This window comes from Phoenix dactylifera, chromosome 2 (assembly GCF_051530095.1).
Source record: "Phoenix dactylifera cultivar Ajwa chromosome 2, Ajwa_hap1_PhDact_Kaust_v1.1, whole genome shotgun sequence".
Taxonomy (NCBI): Eukaryota; Viridiplantae; Streptophyta; class Magnoliopsida; order Arecales; family Arecaceae; genus Phoenix; species Phoenix dactylifera.
In genome coordinates this window covers 36,757,519-36,776,562 of record NC_143191.1, presented here as the reverse complement: position 1 = coordinate 36,776,562, position 19,044 = coordinate 36,757,519, and the positions used below count along the sequence as shown (strand labels likewise).

The 19,044-nt window shown below is 37.4% G+C and overlaps 1 protein-coding gene across 2 annotated transcripts; it reads left to right on the top strand.

Moving 5' to 3' along the window:
- The first annotated feature begins 6,187 nt into the window (after positions 1–6,187).
- LOC120111497 (V-type proton ATPase catalytic subunit A) lies at positions 6,188–18,408 on the top strand. 2 transcript variants are annotated; one of them, XM_039128571.3, is made up of 20 exons: positions 6,188–6,514; positions 10,020–10,146; positions 10,291–10,346; positions 10,434–10,490; positions 10,799–10,910; positions 11,023–11,060; positions 11,194–11,295; positions 11,416–11,472; positions 11,560–11,631; positions 11,736–11,837; positions 11,931–11,993; positions 12,073–12,205; positions 14,215–14,321; positions 15,056–15,250; positions 15,342–15,428; positions 15,780–15,884; positions 16,571–16,668; positions 16,789–16,867; positions 17,265–17,353; positions 17,965–18,408. In XM_039128571.3, exons 1-20 carry the CDS (start codon positions 6,443–6,445, stop codon positions 18,077–18,079), a joined length of 1,866 nt encoding a protein of 621 aa, XP_038984499.2. In that variant the 5' UTR covers positions 6,188–6,442; the 3' UTR covers positions 18,080–18,408. The 2 variants fall into 2 exon arrangements, 1 of the variants encoding a protein (XP_038984499.2); XR_015975434.2 differs by having other exon boundaries at positions 6,194–6,514; positions 15,780–16,272; positions 16,418–16,668.
- Positions 18,409–19,044: the final 636 nt, after the last annotated feature.

Sequence of the window (19,044 nt, the reverse complement as noted above, 5' to 3'; positions counted from 1 at the left end):
AATTAAGTAAATATCCAAGATTGTTGTTGTTTTATTTCTATCTTTTCATACATAACCGAATGGAGAAGTCTTCTAGCTTCATGATTGGAAAGCTGCTTCATTCTCATCACTTTTGGGAATTTTAAACGTTACCTTCAATCTTTATCTCTACTAGAAACTATTATGGAGAGAATCCTGCAGCCTTCTGATCATCCATAGGATATTTTTACTTGCTGCATTCTGATTGCACTCAGATTCTTTTCTTATGAGTCTCTCTTTTGTCTTCAACCCATGAAAAAATGTTTTTCTTTTGGAATCTCGTAGAAGCAGCAGTTTCAGTTTCTCTTATAATCCCGTATATTCCAGCATTATCTACTTCTCTTCTATATTGTAACTTATGCTAAATGTACATTTCTTTCTTCTTTTATTTTGAATAAAACTTTGGCAACTAATAGGGATTACATCCATTAGTCTCCTTTCTCTCTCAAAAAAAAAAAAAAAAAAATTGCATCCTAAGAAATTTCTTTTAATGTTACCTTATAAAGTTTTTATGTTATTCTAGATTTATCTATAGGTTAAATGTATTCTCTAATTGATATTTTTTTATGGCTAGATTTTGAAGAGATGACATATAGAAAATATATGTTGAAGAAAAAATAGAGGACCATCCTCTAACACCCCGCCCCATATTTTCTTTTAAGGAACGTAGATAAAACAAAGATGTTTTTTTTTTTTGCATTTAGGTGGATGCCTCACGAGTACGAACATATCCAATAAAGTTTGAAAATAAAATATCGCGGAGAGCCCTGAGTTACTGAGTAGCTCTCTACCCTGTGTTTATAGAGTGCTGCCTGAATGACTAACCACGTAAGAAGCCATCCAATCCGCGGCTCCATTAGTCTCCATATAGACATGCTTGGCTAGAAAGGTCTCTCCATCTCTGCCCATGACCCAAATATCTCAGAGTAGGGGATGGTCGTATTCCGACACCCTCGGATCCTTTAGGATTCACCCAATAATAGTAGCCGATTCTACCTCCATAATAAAGAAGGTGGTTTTAAAAATCTGGGAAAAAAACTCTTCAACATCAAATTTTTCTCTTAGGGGCACATTAGGAACACAAGCCGCTAATGTCAAGTCAATAGGCGGGGTGCCATGTGGAGACGCTGGTGGGATCCCTTGGATTCCGACCAAACCCAACGTGCGGTCGGGAAACAAGCCACGTGTGTCAGGGCCCACCGGCCTCCCAACAGACAACCGAATCCCGCCAGTTCCTGTTCGACACGTCAGCTGGGCCCTTCCCTTACTCTCCTTCCGCTATGACCGGGAAACAGTCGGTCCGCTGGACCGGGTAATCGGGCGGTTGGTTCCCCCACAAGCGAACCATCGGGAAAAAATAACTGGATTCGTTGATGTATACACCCCCTTTTTTCAATAATTTCAAGTTCCACTGGTGAAATAATGGTGGTTGAAGTCAGGCAAGTGTTATAAAAAGAAGAGGCCAAATATCGCTTTCCCTTCTCCTCTGGAGCCAGTCTCCTGCCACCCTATCCGTTGTCGTGTCCCCGCTTCTTTTGGGGGTCTTCCCTTGGAAATTTTGGTGCCGCCGCTGCCGCTGCTACGTTATCATGAATAGTATTATTCTCATAGATGTGTAATGCTTGTATAGACTGTGACACTGAACAGTGCATTATCATGGGCAATATTATTATTTAGTTCAGATATTGATGGTTGATGGTTGATGGTTGATGGTTGAGAGGCATCTGTTTTTTATTAAACAAAATGATGTGTTTTATATCTTAGTGACTCAGCATGCAAACTTCTTCAACCATAAATTAGTAGCTATTCATTCCATTAATCTAGGAGGGTTTGGGATGTCCAGATGATCATTTTATGAAGTTACGTTCATTGATTTATCGATGCATCGAGGAGTGTTTTTCTTTCTTTCTTTCTTTTTTAATTGGATTCACATATCATTTTAAGATAGCAAATAGCACAATAAAAAAATCATTCACTTGAATTTGAAATTTGTTTGCTAAAGATGGCTCTCCTGGCCCCTTTTCTCTCCTAGAAATCACATAACAATAAGTTATTTGTGATCATCAACATACTTGATAAATTTTGCATCCATAATTACTTTAATTATAACTTTGCTCGGCTTCTAAAACATGTTTTCTCAAAAAAAAAAAAAAAAGAGAAAAGAAACACCATGGAAAAAGCATGGAAAATAGGAGTACATTATTCTGGGTATTGTTTAGCGAAAATCGATTGACGTAAGTAAAGATATTCATTTTTAGTGTTGCTTTGTTTGTCCTAGTATAAGAGCAAATAATGGAAAAGAGAGAGAGGGGGGGGGGGGGGGGGGGGGGGGATGTTACTAGCACATATAAAATATTGGAATAGTAACTCAGAATTGCTGTAAGTCTCAATTAGCACATATAAATGTGGCTTTAAATTTTAATGTATAAATAATGCATGAGAATATCCATATGCTCTAGATTCCTAAATTATTGATTGCGCATGTAGTAAAGACCTATTGATCATTGAGTGATAAAATGAGAGAACAAGCAATATCTTTTGGATAAAAATGAAGGACATGTGACCGAAAAAAGTAACAGCTATACAGGTAAAAGGCATAGAAGGAAGAGGATACTTGGGACTAATATTTGCGCATGTATGCTTAAATGTTGGCCATAAAAATGATTTGAAAAGATATCTTGATCTAACAATCTACAATCTAACGGCAAGTTAAAGCTTTATCTAAACTAGCTAGCCTCCTAAATAAAGAAGTGATGTTTGGTTCTTTTGTGAAATTGTGCCTTGGGCTGTTTTAAATATTTCTATAAGCAAGCAAAACGATATGCATAGTTTATAATGTGATCAGAATGTAATTTAGGAGTTGGGTATGCTATTATAATTGAGCATATCATGTATGGTGCAATTAGATGCAATTTGTAGCTCTACAAATTAAAAATAATAATAATAATAAAATCATGAGCCCTTAATAGGTTAAGTATTGAGATCCAACCTAAATAATTTTCAATGTGGTCTGCAGCTTGGCCACTTTACGTCCCAATAGCAAGGCAATGTGACTCCAAAAATTTCAAGACCCCACCCCACCCCAACCCAACCCACCCAACGCACGCATATGAAAAAGTAGGGTATTTTTTTTTTCCATTACTTGATTGATAGAAAAAGGAAGCCACTTTGCGTCCCCCACCCCCCCTTTTTTGAATTTGAGAAAAAGTAGGGTACTTGATTGATAGAAAAGGCATTTTCTTTCCAGCCATTGCTATGGCCAAAAAGATTTTAGCCTGCAATTGACATGGGCCTCTGATTGTGTTTCTAATAATTTAACTGATTTACCTAGAAAAAAGAGAGGTAAAAACAGGGAGAGGGAGAGAGAGCATGCAGGCATGTGTTTTTCATCATACAATCAGTACATAAATAGCCATGATCGCACGAAGGAGTCTCTCTTGAGTCCAATATCAAACAAAAGAGTGTTTGGAATTTAATTGATTTGCTTTTAATGCGAACTTAACTAAACTATGTTCGCGAAACAAATACTAAATCCAAAACCACTTAATCTCGAACACCATAATCCTGCCATTTCGCATCGATGATCATCATGCATTCCTTAGCACAAGCCCCCGTCATTGAACAAAAACCCTAATTTTCGAGGCCGGATGGTCAATCCTAACTCTGTCGAGGCTTGGTCTACAGTCTAGAGCTTGCGCTCGGAGTGCAAGCCTAGATTCAATCTCAGGCTTGACCTAGAAAGAGCTGATTACCCTAAAACCTCGGATATGAAATGATGAATATGGACACGGCAAAGTTGATCAATGATTGGCATCCATCAAACGATTCCGTTACTAAGGAGAGAAAATGGTCATCATCATTTAGTCGGGCATGTGACGCTTGTGAACCAGGGCCACCCATTCCGTGAGTGCTAGTTAAGCCCCATTGTATCAACAGAGAAACAACCACAAATATAACCGAAAACACGTACTTCTGCATGAGAATTCCTATACAGTATCATAGACCGTACATAATGTACTCTTGTAATAGGCCTCTTAGTGAATAAAAAGCCTATGGGAAGGAACCCTATCAAGATCGTCGTGCATGCAAAGACACCAGTCTCCTCCCCTCGTCTCGTCTGTTCTTCTCTCACATCTTTCTCCCATCTTCTCTCTAGAACTCGACTGGAGCACCAAAATACTACCATCTACAATACAAACTCTCCGTATGCTGATATATGCCCAACCGTCTGTTGATGCATCTATTATTTTGTTAAGACACGCCTTATGGTGTATTGATGAATATCACAAACTAAGGTAGTCATTTTTTTTGTTTTTGTGTGTGTGTATGTGTGTGTGTGTGTGTGTACTTTCTTTTTTTTGTTTCAGTTAATTCTAGTGATCCTTCTAGGCATCCTTCAATTGTTTTACTCAAGAAGCAAAAGAAAAACAAAACAAAGGAGGAGGAAAGGGAAAAGTCCAACAATGCTGAACAAACCTAAACAACACAATGATCTTATCCAACGAGCCACATATTAGTTCAAAATTCAAAACTCAAATGAATCTAGTTGTATTCTACCCATCTACCCTCTTTGCAGTATTCTTTGGTAGCTGCACCAACTTTACATTATTTTTCATACCATCCTTCAGTTGTTCCATCTCCCCAACACTCATTATTATCTCCACCACCATTCCCTGCCACCATCACGGCATCACCTTGCCTTTGCTACCACTTCTCAGTTTTTTCCTTCAACGTAACTAGAGGGAGATATCTGCACTGAAGAGAGAGAAAGAGAAAGGAGAGGAGGGCATGGTCCTGGAGAGCTAGCAGAGAGGGAGAAGAACTAATCGAGGAGGTGCACTTACAAAGAGAGAGAGAACGAGAGAGGAGGAGAGACAAATCGAGGAAGGGGGCCCACATAGAGAGAGAAATAGAAAGAGGGAAGGAGCTGGGGGAAGTAGGCAAGGAGGGGAAAGAGGCCCTAGGGGGCTGGGCAAAGGCAATAATGGATGCCGAAAGAGATCAGAATGAAACGGCAATATAAGTCTAAATTGTTATTTAGCTAATACATAATATTTGTCAACATAATACACACCTAAGTCTCCTCTAATGCATACCTAACTATTCGTTGATACACATTTATTGTATTGCTAGCACGCACTTGTCTTACTAATGACAATCTAATTTTAGGCACCTCTTCGAAGACTACAGCAATGAGCCAAGTTTGTGAGGCAAAGAACATCCAATTTATGAAAATTTAGGTCATCGGGATTTGATGAGAAGAGAAGAAAGATAGGACGTCGAAGGAAAGTTAGAGTTGCGAGTTGTGACGGGCCAAAGGAGCTCTTTAACATTATTAAAGTGGAGCTATGCTAAAAAAAGGAGGATAGACGATGTCGAAAGCAGATAGAAAGAAGAACAAGTTGTTCTCTCGTTAGTCACATGAACTTTTATTTTCTTATGAGATGATACATACCTATAGATAAGCTAATAGTGCTTCAAACTGGATGTCCCAATATATACTAGATCACCGTATCCCAATATATACTAGATTTTTTTTTTAATCTTTAAATATTTTATTTTTAAATTTTTATGGATATATTTACACTAAATTTATGTAATAAATCGGATTTATGAAAAAAAATCAGTATTTTGACAATACAACTTTTTAAAGCGATAAGACTAAGCTGTCTTGGATCTAGCGATTCTTGATACGCTCAATTTTCTAGAGAACGAATGTTTCAGGCCCAACTCCGGCGATCCTTAACATACCCAATTTTGTAGAGAACGAATGTTCCAGGCCCAACCGGTTCCCAAGCCAAGCCCAAGGCGCATCTCTCCACAAGCCAAGCCCAAGGTGTATCTCTCCGCAGCCCGTGAGCTGCACCATTTCCCTCTAATTCTTCCTCGAGTCCCTTTCGATGAGACACGATTTAAACGTGGGCGAAGGACATTGGCTCACAGCAAGTCAGCGGACAGCGCTCTCTTTTTCTCGACGTGGCAGGAACTCAAGCGACATCCCAAAGTCGGTTCTGTGGGCCCACATCTTCGTCCGAGGTCCCGCCAAATCTCTGACCTGCTATCTCATCGAACGGCGGCAGATTGCTGTAATGCTGTTCGAGGAGAGACAGCCGATCTAACAGTCAATCAATCATGGCAACATGGTAAATTTAATTAAAGAAATCAGATCGCCCTCGCATTATTTTTTAGCGTGCAGGAGATCGCTCTCTGAGGTCTCAATTCCTGGTATATCCCCACGGGGTGCTCGTTGTCATCCTCTCTGGCCCTGGGCTTCCAGATCTCGCCTTCTCTAAAAAAAAACCCTAAATTTTGCTCTCTTTTCGCTGCGATCGCCCTTGATCTCCGAGGAAGTCTTCCCTCGGATCGTGGAATTTGGATTTCCGATCGGTTCTTCTTTCTTGATTCTTGATCTCGACCCGCCGAGATGGCCTACGGCGATCGGATGACGACCTTCGAGGATTCGGAGAAGGAAAGCGAGTATGGATATGTCCGCAAGGTATCGTTTCTGGACTCTTATTTATTCTTCTGTTTACGAGGATCAGATTTGATGGAGTATATGATTTCATTGATTTGAGCTTTCAAATCTTGAGATGTATTCAGGGCTTCTCTTTTTAATATGCGATTAGAAATTACAAAGATGTCCAGATTTTATGTGGATCAGCTTTTTATGGGCGATTTTTTTTTTTTTGTGAGATTTCTTTCTTTCTCTCATTCTTTTTTTTTTTTAAAGAAAAAATTTGTAAAGAGGTAATAGATTTGTTGGACGTTTCGCATCGTTTCATCTCTAAGTGGGTTTTGAATGTAATGGACTTTTCAAGATCATTTTCTGGACTTGATTTCGACGGATCAAAATTATCTGGTAATCAAGCTGTTAGAAGTGTCGGAATGTCTGCCAAGTTCCCGGTAGTGACGCATTTGTATCATGATTTATGTTGGATTTTTGCAGTTTTTTCCCTCCCTTCCTTCCTCCGACGTCATCTGACTCATGCAAATGCTGTGTTAATTTGACTATTTACCTGAGAGCAAGATGTGGAATTTTTTCGCTAAATATTCTATTTTTGTTTTTGCGGCATTTTTTTATGTTTTCCACTTAGCCTTCATGTCAAGAGAGATTTTTCGTCATATGGTTTGTTTGTGAAGTATAGAGCCACTTTATGTTTCTTGAGAGAAAAGACATACAGTTGACGGCATAATTCTCTCAGTCGACAATTAATCATTGTAAAATTTCTGGTCTGTATGAGGAAGACATGCCTTCTAGATATTTAACCCTGAATGTCCAAACCAACTTACAAATAAGTTATTGCATTTATGTACCTGGAGCAGTTTAAATTTCATCCCACCATAATAAATATAACTTTTGTTTTCCCCTTAACTGGCAACATTCTCCCTTTGTCCCTCTGATTTTAATTATTAGATGAAAAAAAATGGCCCGAATATATTTTTGAAAGATACTCTGTATGAAGAGGGACATTGTATATGGACTGTTGCTATTATGGTTTTCTTCAAAAATTATATGCCTTCAATTATGTTAAAAGAAAAGGAAATTTCTTGCTCAAATGCTTAGTGTGATAACAAGATAAAGAGATCTGCTAAGTGCAAACCGTTTGACTATTGCACTTCCATTGTTTTCTACTGAATCATTCCTTCAGAAGCTAAACTTGCACCCCCTCCTTTCTTTTGAGTTGCCTGTAATTAACATGTATCTAACCACTGCAGTTGGTGGCCTTATTGCAAACATTAACTTCTATGACCAAGGACTATGTATCATGAATCAAACCATTTTGCTACATCCCGAAACCTAGTATGACTGGTTGTAACATTTAAATGCATTTTCAAACATGTTGCTCTTTCCCTGATTTGTGACCCTTCCAGCACATTCTTATGGTTGTGAACATTAACTTCTATGAACTATGATGCACCCTGGGAACTAGAACACTTTGCTATGCCCCAAGACCTAGTATGATTGATAGTAACAATTAAATACATCTCAAACATTTTTCTATTTGCCCAGTCTGAGACCTGTCCACCACATTCTTGTATCTGGTTTTTGAAAAGCCAGGTCTCACCCCCTCATGAGATTCAACCATGAAGGTCAATTCTCATTATATTTTGATGAAATAAAAACTGAATTTCTTCTTTTTAAAAGTTTAATTAATGAATAAAAAATTTGGTTTGTTGGCGTGTAGCTTCACAGAAGTTTTCATGAATGATGGTAAGGCTTAGACTATGGAAAGTATATCTTTTAAGAAGCACCCTGATAAGCAAGGATATGAGGTCTTTTATTTGTGGTCATGATAGTTTCTTTCAAGTTTCAAATGATCCACCATGACTATTTGAATGCTTGTCTTCCATCTAGTTTGTACACCTTATCAAAGTTTTCCTTTTCATAAGAGCATGCCTTTCGGGATGAAAGAGTTAAGAACTCACTAAGATTGTTTTGGCATGTGCATCAAAGTTTTTAGGAGATTTCTTTGAGAGGAGCTGTACGGTGTCTATCTAAAATTCTGGAAACAGAGAAGGTGACTTAAGGTTATTGGGTTATAAATTTTCTAAACGGGAAGAGTTTTGCTAGGGTATGAACTATGAAGTGCCTTTGAAAGAATGAATGACAAAGAGGCATCTACAAAGTGGATCTCACATAGTGAGGGCAAGGGCTACGATCTAGTTATGGTTAGGTGCTCAGGTTCTTTACATCTCAGGTGTCAATTTTCAATTGAAAACTTGGTCTTTGCTCATCTAGATTTTCGAAAATTAAAATCTTCTTTCTTATGGTTGGAATATCTCTTTCATCTGAATTGGTGTGTGCTGGACTGTGAGAAATGGTATTTCATAATATCATTACTAGTACAAAATGATCCATTGGAGGTACAGATAAAGCTGATCCTTTAATACTGTGCTTAGGAATATTAGTTTTGAACCATATTCCCAGACAAATGTCTTGAGACCAGCTCAGTTTTGAATTTGAACCTGGTTATATCAGATGCAAAAGCATTCTTGGTTATCTCTGTTTAGCCAGGAATACTACTTTTATATCATGTTTGCTAGCAGGTCTTTTATTGGTCTTGTTTCAATATTACTTTGGTTGAGACTTTCTGCTTATTGAAATGTTTCCATCATATGCTTTTACATTCGTGTACTTGACTGCTTTTCTGAATGCCATAGATAAAAGAAATGTACCATCCTATATGTTCAAGTTTAGGGGAAAAAAATAAACAGAATGACTTCAACATTTTGTCAGCATCAACTTGCTGGATTGATCTTCAAACGTTTTCAAATGTTTTCTGTTGGTTGATTGTCCTTTGTCAGCTTCTTATGAAGTACCATTTTCTTTCTAGCTGAGTTTTATCACATTTTTTTGGCCTCATCAATTTGTGAATTGTTGTAGGAAACGTTGTGCTCAACTAAACTATGATAAATCTGTTTATTCAATGACCATGTGTTTTCCAAAACTGTAGGTAAAAGATTCCATGCAATATGGCCCATCTGTGGTTTCAAATTCATAATAGACTCTGAGATGAACAGAAAGTTTTATTTCCAATTCTCCTAATTCTAAGCAGTGTTTTAAGCTTTATTCTGTTGCCTGTCACCAGTAAGTCCAGAAAAAAAAACATTAGAAGTGTTGCTACATTATGGGCTTGTGAAATGTAGCAACCTACATATTTTTACAGAGCAATTGAATTTGTTTTCAGTTATGGGTGAAAAGGCTTTATACTCTTTGGTTGCTGCAAACGTTTCTAAACAACTTACTCTTAGACCTATTTTGAATTACTTCTCTTTTTCCATTGCATGCGAACAATCCCAATTACTTATGTTCCAAAATGCTTTTTTTTTTTCAATCATGCCTATCTCCATTATTGAATATACTTCTATTTTGACATTTGGAAGTGGGACTTCCAGACAGATGCACAAGCTCATTTGCATTTCCTTGACTGTAATGGGACGACATTGTGGAACTGAGCCTTGATGTGTTATTTGGTTGACTCTTCCATGAAAATTTGCAGGTCTCTGGGCCAGTTGTCGTGGCAGATGGAATGGGAGGTGCTGCCATGTATGAATTGGTTCGTGTTGGTCATGATAACCTTATTGGTGAGATTATTCGGTTGGAGGGAGATTCAGCTACCATTCAGGGTACAAAGCTTGATAGACTTTTAATCATATTCTTATTTCTGTGTGTTTCTGTTTCTCTTTTGTGGAATTATTTTGATTTAGTACATGATAGTGCATGAGAAATTCGGAGTTGCTATAACATAAACATTGTTGCTTGTATTTCAGTTTATGAAGAAACTGCTGGTTTGACGGTAAATGACCCTGTTTTGCGAACCCATAAGGTATATATGCGGGGGTGTCTTGTGTGCAATCAATATTGATTGATTGTAGTGTGCTCCCTTTTATGTGTTTGATGTTTTTTCCTGCAGCCTCTTTCCGTGGAGCTTGGGCCTGGTATTTTGGGCAATATTTTTGATGGGATTCAGGTTAGCCTATGAATTTAAGAACTTAAGTACATTTGGCATGTTTCAATTTAATTAGCAGCTTATATTCGTGATGCTTGCTACTTGTTAATAAGCATATGGTGCAGCTGCTGTTTGGCCATGTAACTCATTTTCTTTTGTGTCTCAAAAGCTATTTGGCTATTTGTTGTCTTGTAGGTTGTTGTTCTTCGGATGATTCAGCTATTCCAAGCATCATGCTTTAGATGCCTAATATGGTTTAACCATCATGCAGTGATGCAGTTAGTAAATGATTACCTAACAGTGCATTTCTTTGTTCTCCTTTAATACAGCGCCCTCTAAAAACTATTGCTTTAAAGTCTGGTGATGTCTACATTCCTCGTGGTGTTTCTGTCCCTGCCCTTGACAAAGATATATTGTGGGATTTTGAGCCTAAGAAATTAGGTGAGTTGACTGAGTCATGCCTTTGTTTTCCAGCACACTTGTTTCAGTTGTTAGACTTTTGGCAGCTATTTGTATAGTTTAGAATCTTGATATTTTATTGCACTTGTTGCAGGTGTCGGAGATCTTCTTACTGGTGGAGATCTATATGCTGTAAGTTGTGCAATATTGGATGATTTTTTTTTTTTTTGAGTTTGTAATGCATACTCTTTTAATTGATGGCAGAAAAATTCTTAGCTCTATTTCAGTTCTATAGAGAGCATAACATTGATTATTTACTATGCAGACTGTTTTTGAGAACACTTTAATGCAACACAATGTTGCACTTCCTCCAGGTTCCATGGGCAAGGTCACTTATGTTGCCCCTGCTGGTCATTACAGCCTGAAGGTCTGTAATCAGTTTTCCCTGCTTTTGAATTTTAAGGCTTTTAATCTTTGTTAAACAAGCTTATATGACTTTTCATCATCTTTTGCTTCCTTTTTCTTTATTATTGTGTGATTTATTCAGGATACAGTTCTTGAGCTTGAGTTTCAAGGTGTCAAAAAGCAATTCACAATGCTTCAGGTTAATAACTTGTTTATTTTCAGAGTTTGGTTTTTGTTAGCGGTATGCTGAATTTCTGCCAGTTTTACTTAATGTCCTTTTATGCAGACATGGCCAGTGCGTACACCAAGGCCTGTAGCAGCAAAGCTTGCTGCTGATACACCTCTGTTAACAGGGCAGGTAAAAATGAATTATAGTTTTAATATTATTTCTATTATTAGTGACCTCATTTGTCCTTGCATATCATTTCTCTAAATTTACCAAATTGTGTAAATGGTGTTCAGCGTGTACTTGATGCCCTTTTCCCTTCTGTTCTTGGGGGCACTTGTGCTATACCTGGAGCATTTGGTTGTGGAAAAACAGTCATCAGTCAGGCACTGTCAAAGGTAACCATTGATTGAATGATTATTTCTTGTTTTATGTTTTCTGTCTCAACATGACCTTTCACTTATTTTTGTGACCTGATCCCACTTGTCCAGTACTCCAATTCTGACACGGTGGTTTATGTGGGTTGTGGAGAAAGAGGAAATGAAATGGCTGAGGTTTGCATCCCCCCTCTCCAGTTTACCTTGTCCTGTTCATTTCAGTTTTTCTGGATATCTAATGTTTACTGCTATGCAGGTGCTTATGGATTTTCCCCAATTGACAATGACATTGCCCGATGGACGTGAAGAATCTGTCATGAAACGGACTACACTTGTGGCTAATACTTCCAATATGCCTGTGGCTGCTCGAGAGGCTTCTATTTATACAGGTATCAGTTCCAATCCCTGCACCCCAATGCAAATGATTCATATGTTCAATCAAGAGAGGATAAAACATCTGCTTGGTGGAATTAAAAGCACGAGGCAACCATAAACAAATTGGAGCTGAATACTCTAGTCAGATCGCTTCTATTTGTCCAGTTAGGGAGAAACAAACAACTATGTGGAGTGGGCTCTTAACTAGGACTGCTAATGATTGAATTTAGTTCAGATTGAGGCTGATCCAAACAAAAAAGACTGCTAATGGATTGAGGTTGATCCAAGTCTGATCCAAAAATGAGCTGATGTGACAGCCTGTTGGATTGGAGAGAAAGCTACCTTAACCCGTCCAACTCTCATTAATGTTTAGGATTTGGGATTGGGAGCAAGGTGGTTGGCCTTGATGGAAGGAGTAGGGTGGAGGAGATGAGGATAGTGTCGGTTGTGAGAGAAGTGGACATGGAAATAGCATTGATTGGGTTTTGATTTTCATATATTTGATATAGTTATATTATCTAAGATATATCAATATCATATAGTAAGATAGGTGGGTCAGGTCATTACCAGATTGCTTGACCACCATCCTGAGTTCAGTCTGATAAATATTGAGATTATCCATTCATCCTTAATGGGGTTGTTAGTGGGTCATTTGAGTGATAAATATTGACTTTATCCAGCTTAACCTGATCAGGTTCTAGTCAGAACCCAATTAACTGACAGCCCTACGCATAATATTAGACTTTTATAAACATATGAGTTTTTTTTGTCTTTCTAGTCATGTTCAATGATATTTGCATAGGTGATTTTATTGCACGAATGTTCTGCTTACAGAATATTACTATTTTTGATAGTTAAATTTTCTAAGGATTATTAGAAAATATAATGTCTTCTAACTTGATTATATCCTATTGAATTTTGGTTGCTTTGCTATTCTTAATGATCACTAGTTGACCAAATTAAGGATTTGAGATGTCTCTGGCATTTCATTTTCTGTAATTATGTAATTCTGTCTCTGCTCCACCAATCCACTCTCGCTCATTCCCACATACATGGCAATGAATGCTACTGAATAGTTGAATCTTATGTGCAACACGGGTTATGCAGTGTGGTGGTCATTTTGCAATGGCTCATGCTAAAGCAACGATGCACCTAAAAAGTTGAACATTTTACAGAGCCATACTGTAAATCCTGATATGCGAGACCAATTATGTAATTCTGTCACTGCTCCACCGATTCACTCTCGCTCATTCTCACATACATGGGAATGAATGCTACTGAATAGTTGATTTTTATGTGCAAACACGGGTTATGCAGAGTGGTGGACATTTTGCAATGGCTCATGCTAAAGCAACGATGCACCTAAAAAGTTGAACATTTACAGAACCATACTGTAAATCCTGATATACCAGACCAAGTATGCTATAGAGTGCATGCTTTCTGTTTGGCACCTCTTAAGTTTTATGGATACCTGTTGTCTTAGTATCTCTTTGAATATTGCAAATGTGCACAGGAAAAAAGATCAAACTAGAGGTTTTACTCAGGGAAGAATACACAATATTCTCCCAGTCTGGGCACACACCCATTTTCTCTTTTTAGTTTCTTTCATAGCATTGATAAAGCCTTCATAGGATGCACATAATTTTTATCAATGCGAACATAATCAATCATTCAACCCTAATCTTCTCACTTTCATTTTTTTCTTAGCCAGAAGCCAAAAGGGGCTTTAAAGATCAAAGATCAACTTGAGTGGAATTTGGTGTGCATGAGAATGTTATATTTTATGATGTTTCTTAATATATGGAGCGCTTTTGCTATATTCCCTTGTTCGATATCAATGAATGTGTAAATCTTAGATTCATTCCTCAGATAACAAGGACATCACTGTGTCATGATGAATTTGTTTTGCTTGTTATCTTTATTCAGAAGCTTATGTTAAACATTTATTCTGTAATATTATATATTAATTCCTTGGTTTTATATTTTCTGAAAAATGATTTTTAATGATCTTGGTTGTCTTCAGGAATTACTATTGCTGAATACTTTAGAGATATGGGCTACAATGTTAGCATGATGGCTGATTCCACCTCTCGTTGGGCAGAAGCATTGCGTGAAATATCCGGCCGACTGGTAATTAACCTTAGATTTTCTTATCTCGTGACAGATTTCTCTCTCTCTCTCTCTCTCTCTCTCTCTCTCTCTTTCTGTGTTCTCTCTCTTTCTGTGTAGATTTTCCCTATCCTGTGACAGTTCTCTCTCTGTGCACGCATGCATGCTGACTCCACACTCTCTCACTCATTTGATGTGTGCTATTATACAGTAGTGAGGAACTAAAGGCAAGCAATTCTGGAATATAGAGAATATAGATTCTTTTCTTAATGTCCTTGTTCCTCTACTGCTTAAGTTCTACCTGCGCTTAATGCATGTTTGGTACTTCAAGTTGGAAGACACTGCTGGAGCACATCTTTGTGGAACGAAGCAGATATTAGCTGTCCAACTTTATGAAAAGCATTTTGGATTACAAGAAAAATGTGGATGGTTGAAGTTATATATATGTATATAGCTATTGTTATATACAGGAGAACTAATCATATATGTATAAACCATCTTATCTGGTTTTTAAAAGGATTGTGAAGAAATAATTAAGTAGCCAACTTAAACAGGACAATGCTGTTTAATGTGGAATGTGGCAATTCACTTTCCCATAGGTCGAACTATCAGAAATTTTATTTTAGGAAGTTGTTTAATTAATATATATCCCATCTCAAGTCTTCTATGTATTGTCTTTCGAGTTTATCTACTTTAAAGGAAAAAAATAGTGCGTTATTAACTTTGCAACTAATGGTAACCATGTTTTGTGACAGGCTGAAATGCCAGCCGATAGTGGTTATCCTGCATATCTTGCAGCACGTCTAGCATCCTTCTATGAACGTGCTGGTAAAGTGAAGTGCCTTGGCGGTCCAGATCGAACTGGCAGTGTCACAATTGTTGGTGCTGTTTCCCCTCCTGGTGGTGATTTTTCAGACCCAGTGACTTCTGCAACTCTTGGTATTGTTCAGGTGAAAGGAAATACTACTAGCTTAAGATACGATAATCTTTATTTGTTGATCCTGTTTTATTTGTCCATTGCCTTGATACCTTGTTCTACAGGTCTTTTGGGGCCTGGATAAGAAGCTTGCTCAGAGGAAGCATTTTCCATCAGTGAATTGGCTTATATCATATTCAAAGTACTCAAAGGTTTGCTATTGTACCATATTTCTTATGCCTAAGACATAATTTATTACGAGGAAGCATGACACTCTTGTTTGTTAGAGAGCCTCAAAAAAGAATGGAAAAAAAGAAAGAAAGAAAAAGAAAGAAATGCAAACCATATCAAGGATTTCCACGAATATGGCACTAATGCACAGAAAGCAACAGTAGTTTCCTGTTTTCCCCTCCATTGCTCTTATCTGCAACACTTACTTCATACAAGTTTTATATGTTATGATCTAATCACAGTTTCTCAGAGTGCACTCACAAACACATTCAAGTGATATACTGTTTAAGCTAAGTTTAATTTCAGTTCTTTCATTATGTTATGTACTGCAGGCCTTAGAATCTTTCTATGAGAAGTTCGATCCAGATTTTATTGACATCAGAACAAAAGCCCGTGAGGTGTTGCAGAGAGAGGATGATCTAAATGAAATTGTCCAGGTATTCTTTCCAGCTTGACAAATCTTAATATGGCTTGCCATTTTTAACTACATTGATCTCATCACCTATTTTGGGTTCTCTCTGGCAAATCATAATGCAGAAACCTGAAAAAGGAAGACACAGTCTTTCATGGTTTCAGTGTGTGGAATATATTATTACTGTAGTTTCGTAGGCAATATGTTTTTTTTGTGAAGGATATGTATTGCAAATGTTAACATTCACTGTAGGCAATATATCTACTTGTCCACAATCAGTTTCTCCACAATATTGATGACCTTGTAACTCCTATATTTGATGTTTCTCTAACACATTTGAGATATAAAGTGTCAAGTCTGTCAGGAGTTGTAAAAGACTTATCCATGGAAACAAGCCCAAAATGACGATAATGGTAATTGTTATCTCTATGCGTACAATTCTAAAACATGTCTCTCATGGTCATGAGTTCTATTGAGACTATAATTTGCAGCAGAATATTATTATTATCACATTTGTTCAGTGATTCTTTATCTTTATCTGTTCTATTTGTCATGCAGCATCTGCTATTGCTTTTGATGAAAACTTCTAGACCTGTAGAGGCATGCTTTGGATGTCTTATGCTAGCTAGTGATGAGAAGATTAGATCTCCAATCGCTTGTTTTATTGCTATCAAGTTTTGCCTTTTGTCTGATTAACTGGCAATACTGCAGCTTGTTGGCAAAGATGCATTAGCGGAAACTGACAAAATCATCCTAGAGACAGCAAAGCTTCTGAGGGAGGATTACCTCGCACAGAATGCGTTTACACCGTAAGTATACTAATTCATCATAATAAGCTACCTCTGCTGTTTTATCAGTTGCTTCTGTCCCTCGATATTAGTAGTTTTGTGCAATCTCTTCATAAAAGACACTTATGGCAATTGTGACAGGTATGATAAATTCTGCCCATTCTATAAATCAGTTTGGATGATGCGCAACATTATTCATTTTAATAGTCTGGCAAATCAGGTAAATCCTGAAATTATTCACTATTTTACCTTACAAAAATCCAATGATGATTCATTGGTTGGTACCAGTGTTTTAACTTCGGTTCTTGATATCTTTTGCTTGGATTTGGCTTGCCAAATTGTTGCATAAAGCTGTTCAAAATATCTTTCTCAAATGTTTGATGTGTTGTTGAAGAATTTGATATAATACCTCATTTTAACAAACGAATTCTGGCTGATGCTGATGAAAAGATTTATCTACGAAACAGCTTTAAGGGGTTCTTTGAATTATACTTTTGTTGACTTCTATGTGTTTTATCTTCTAATGTATTTTATTGCTCCATAAATTTATTTGTTCTGTTTATTTACATGATGGATTCTCTGATTCTCCATACGTACTTTATGCTGTTTATTTGCAGGCAGTTGAGCGAGGAGCAGGTTCTGAAGGCCAGAAGATAACATACAGTGTCGTCAAGCATCGTTTGGGTGATCTTTTCTATCGTCTAGTGTGAGTAACTGGCTCAATGCATTTTTATCAAAATGGCACATCCTAACTCCTAACATTTTTAGCCCTTGCTTAGTACCATGTCAAATGTCTTTTGTTTTGGTCTTTGGGCATGTGTAAATAGACATGTGAAAAAAGTTGGTGTAGCTTGAAAAAGTAGTGCAGGACAACAGACACCAATTTCTGTGTTACTATCGTATTTTTAAATAGTAACAACTCTCATGAGAGATATTTCATCAAGCGAAGAACAGAGATCCTTTCTCGATGAAGGTCTTCTTATCTTATTCCTCTGGGAACAACTTCATTAAGCTTGGAAAGCTTTGCTTCAAACATGTCAGTACAAAAGCAATCCTATATGGTTTTTTGGTTGGTAAAAGAAAAATATTAAATTTTCTGTGGGTAATGTTGCTATTCTTCCTGGAGGACAGTGTTTGCTTTCCATTAAACTTAAGCAAATCCACGAATTGCAATGCATATCAGATCAGTGAAGTTCATTATAAATTGAGTTGGCCGTTTGTGACAGAAAGTTGTATCTTGGTTAAGGCTAGTCAAAAAGCTATACTTCTTGATGTTAGAAATGACATTAATATGAATGTATTCATTTATTACACCAGGTCCCAGAAATTTGAAGATCCCGCAGAAGGCGAGGAAGCCCTTGTTGCAAAGTTCAAGAAATTATATGATGACCTCACTGCTGGGTTCCGTAATCTAGAAGATGAAACACGGTGATGTATTATTATGTAGAGTCTGAGATGAAAGTGATGAGGTGGTCTGTCTCTACATTACCTGGTAAGATTTTCAGCAGCAGTTTGGTTCCTTCTTTGTAGCATGTGTATACACACCATGCTGCTAGTCTGTGCCTCGAAGTTTTGCATATCTTTTGACATTTTATATTTTCATAGACCTGCCTTTTTTGTTCTTCAAGCTAGTAATGGATGAAGAAGATCACCATTTATATGCTCTCTTGTAATAAAAGGTGGATGTATTGATAATTTTATAGCTGAATTAGTCCATCTATTTGGATTGCAACCATTTTGATGGGTTGCTACTGATTCTTATTTCTCAGACTTCCAACCAGCCCTGGTTCTGGTGATGCTAGTGTGTTTTTACTCATTATCTCCTGCTTCTGTCTGTATACAATGCCATTAAATTTCTTATCTTTGCAGTCTTATTTCTTGTTTCTGAACAGTCACAACAATGTCTAAATTTCAAATATTGTTCCTAATTATGAATTATTATATCCTACTTATTCACTGATTATCTGTTGCCATCCCATTTTTGTCGCATATACAAGTACGCAAGTGCATGTAGATTATCAAATTTTATGCTATTTTCTTCATCTTTAAAAAAAAGGCTTGCATTCAGATCTTTCTAAATTTTGATAAGCACATGTGAATATCTGGAATGACCTTGGCACAAGTGCAAGGTTGCTCCATTATGATCTACATGTTACGGATTCGAAACATGAAAATAGTCTATGCACATGTGGATAAGACTATGTATAATAGTTTCTCGCCATACCTTACTGATGGGGGGCAAAATGGATCGTCCTGCTCACAACATTGGACTACCCAATTTCAGCGAAATAGATATTAGTACCGAGCAAGCCAGACCTCGGTCCCGTTGAGCACCAGTCCGACTCCGGACCTTACAAAAGGCCGAGCCGACTTCCGCCATATCTCTCCACTCGGGGC

Excerpts from the sequence above, each read along its gene's own strand:
- LOC120111497 (XM_039128571.3), top strand. The coding sequence starts at position 6,443 with ATGGCCTACGGCGATCGGATGACGACCTTCGAGGATTCGGAGAAGGAA. Across the intron at positions 10,911-11,022 it reads TTTTGAGCCTAAGAAATTAG|GTGTCGGAGATCTTCTTACT; the intron begins GTGAGTTGACTG and ends CACTTGTTGCAG. Across the intron at positions 16,868-17,264 it reads TTAATAGTCTGGCAAATCAG|GCAGTTGAGCGAGGAGCAGG; the intron begins GTAAATCCTGAA and ends GTTTATTTGCAG.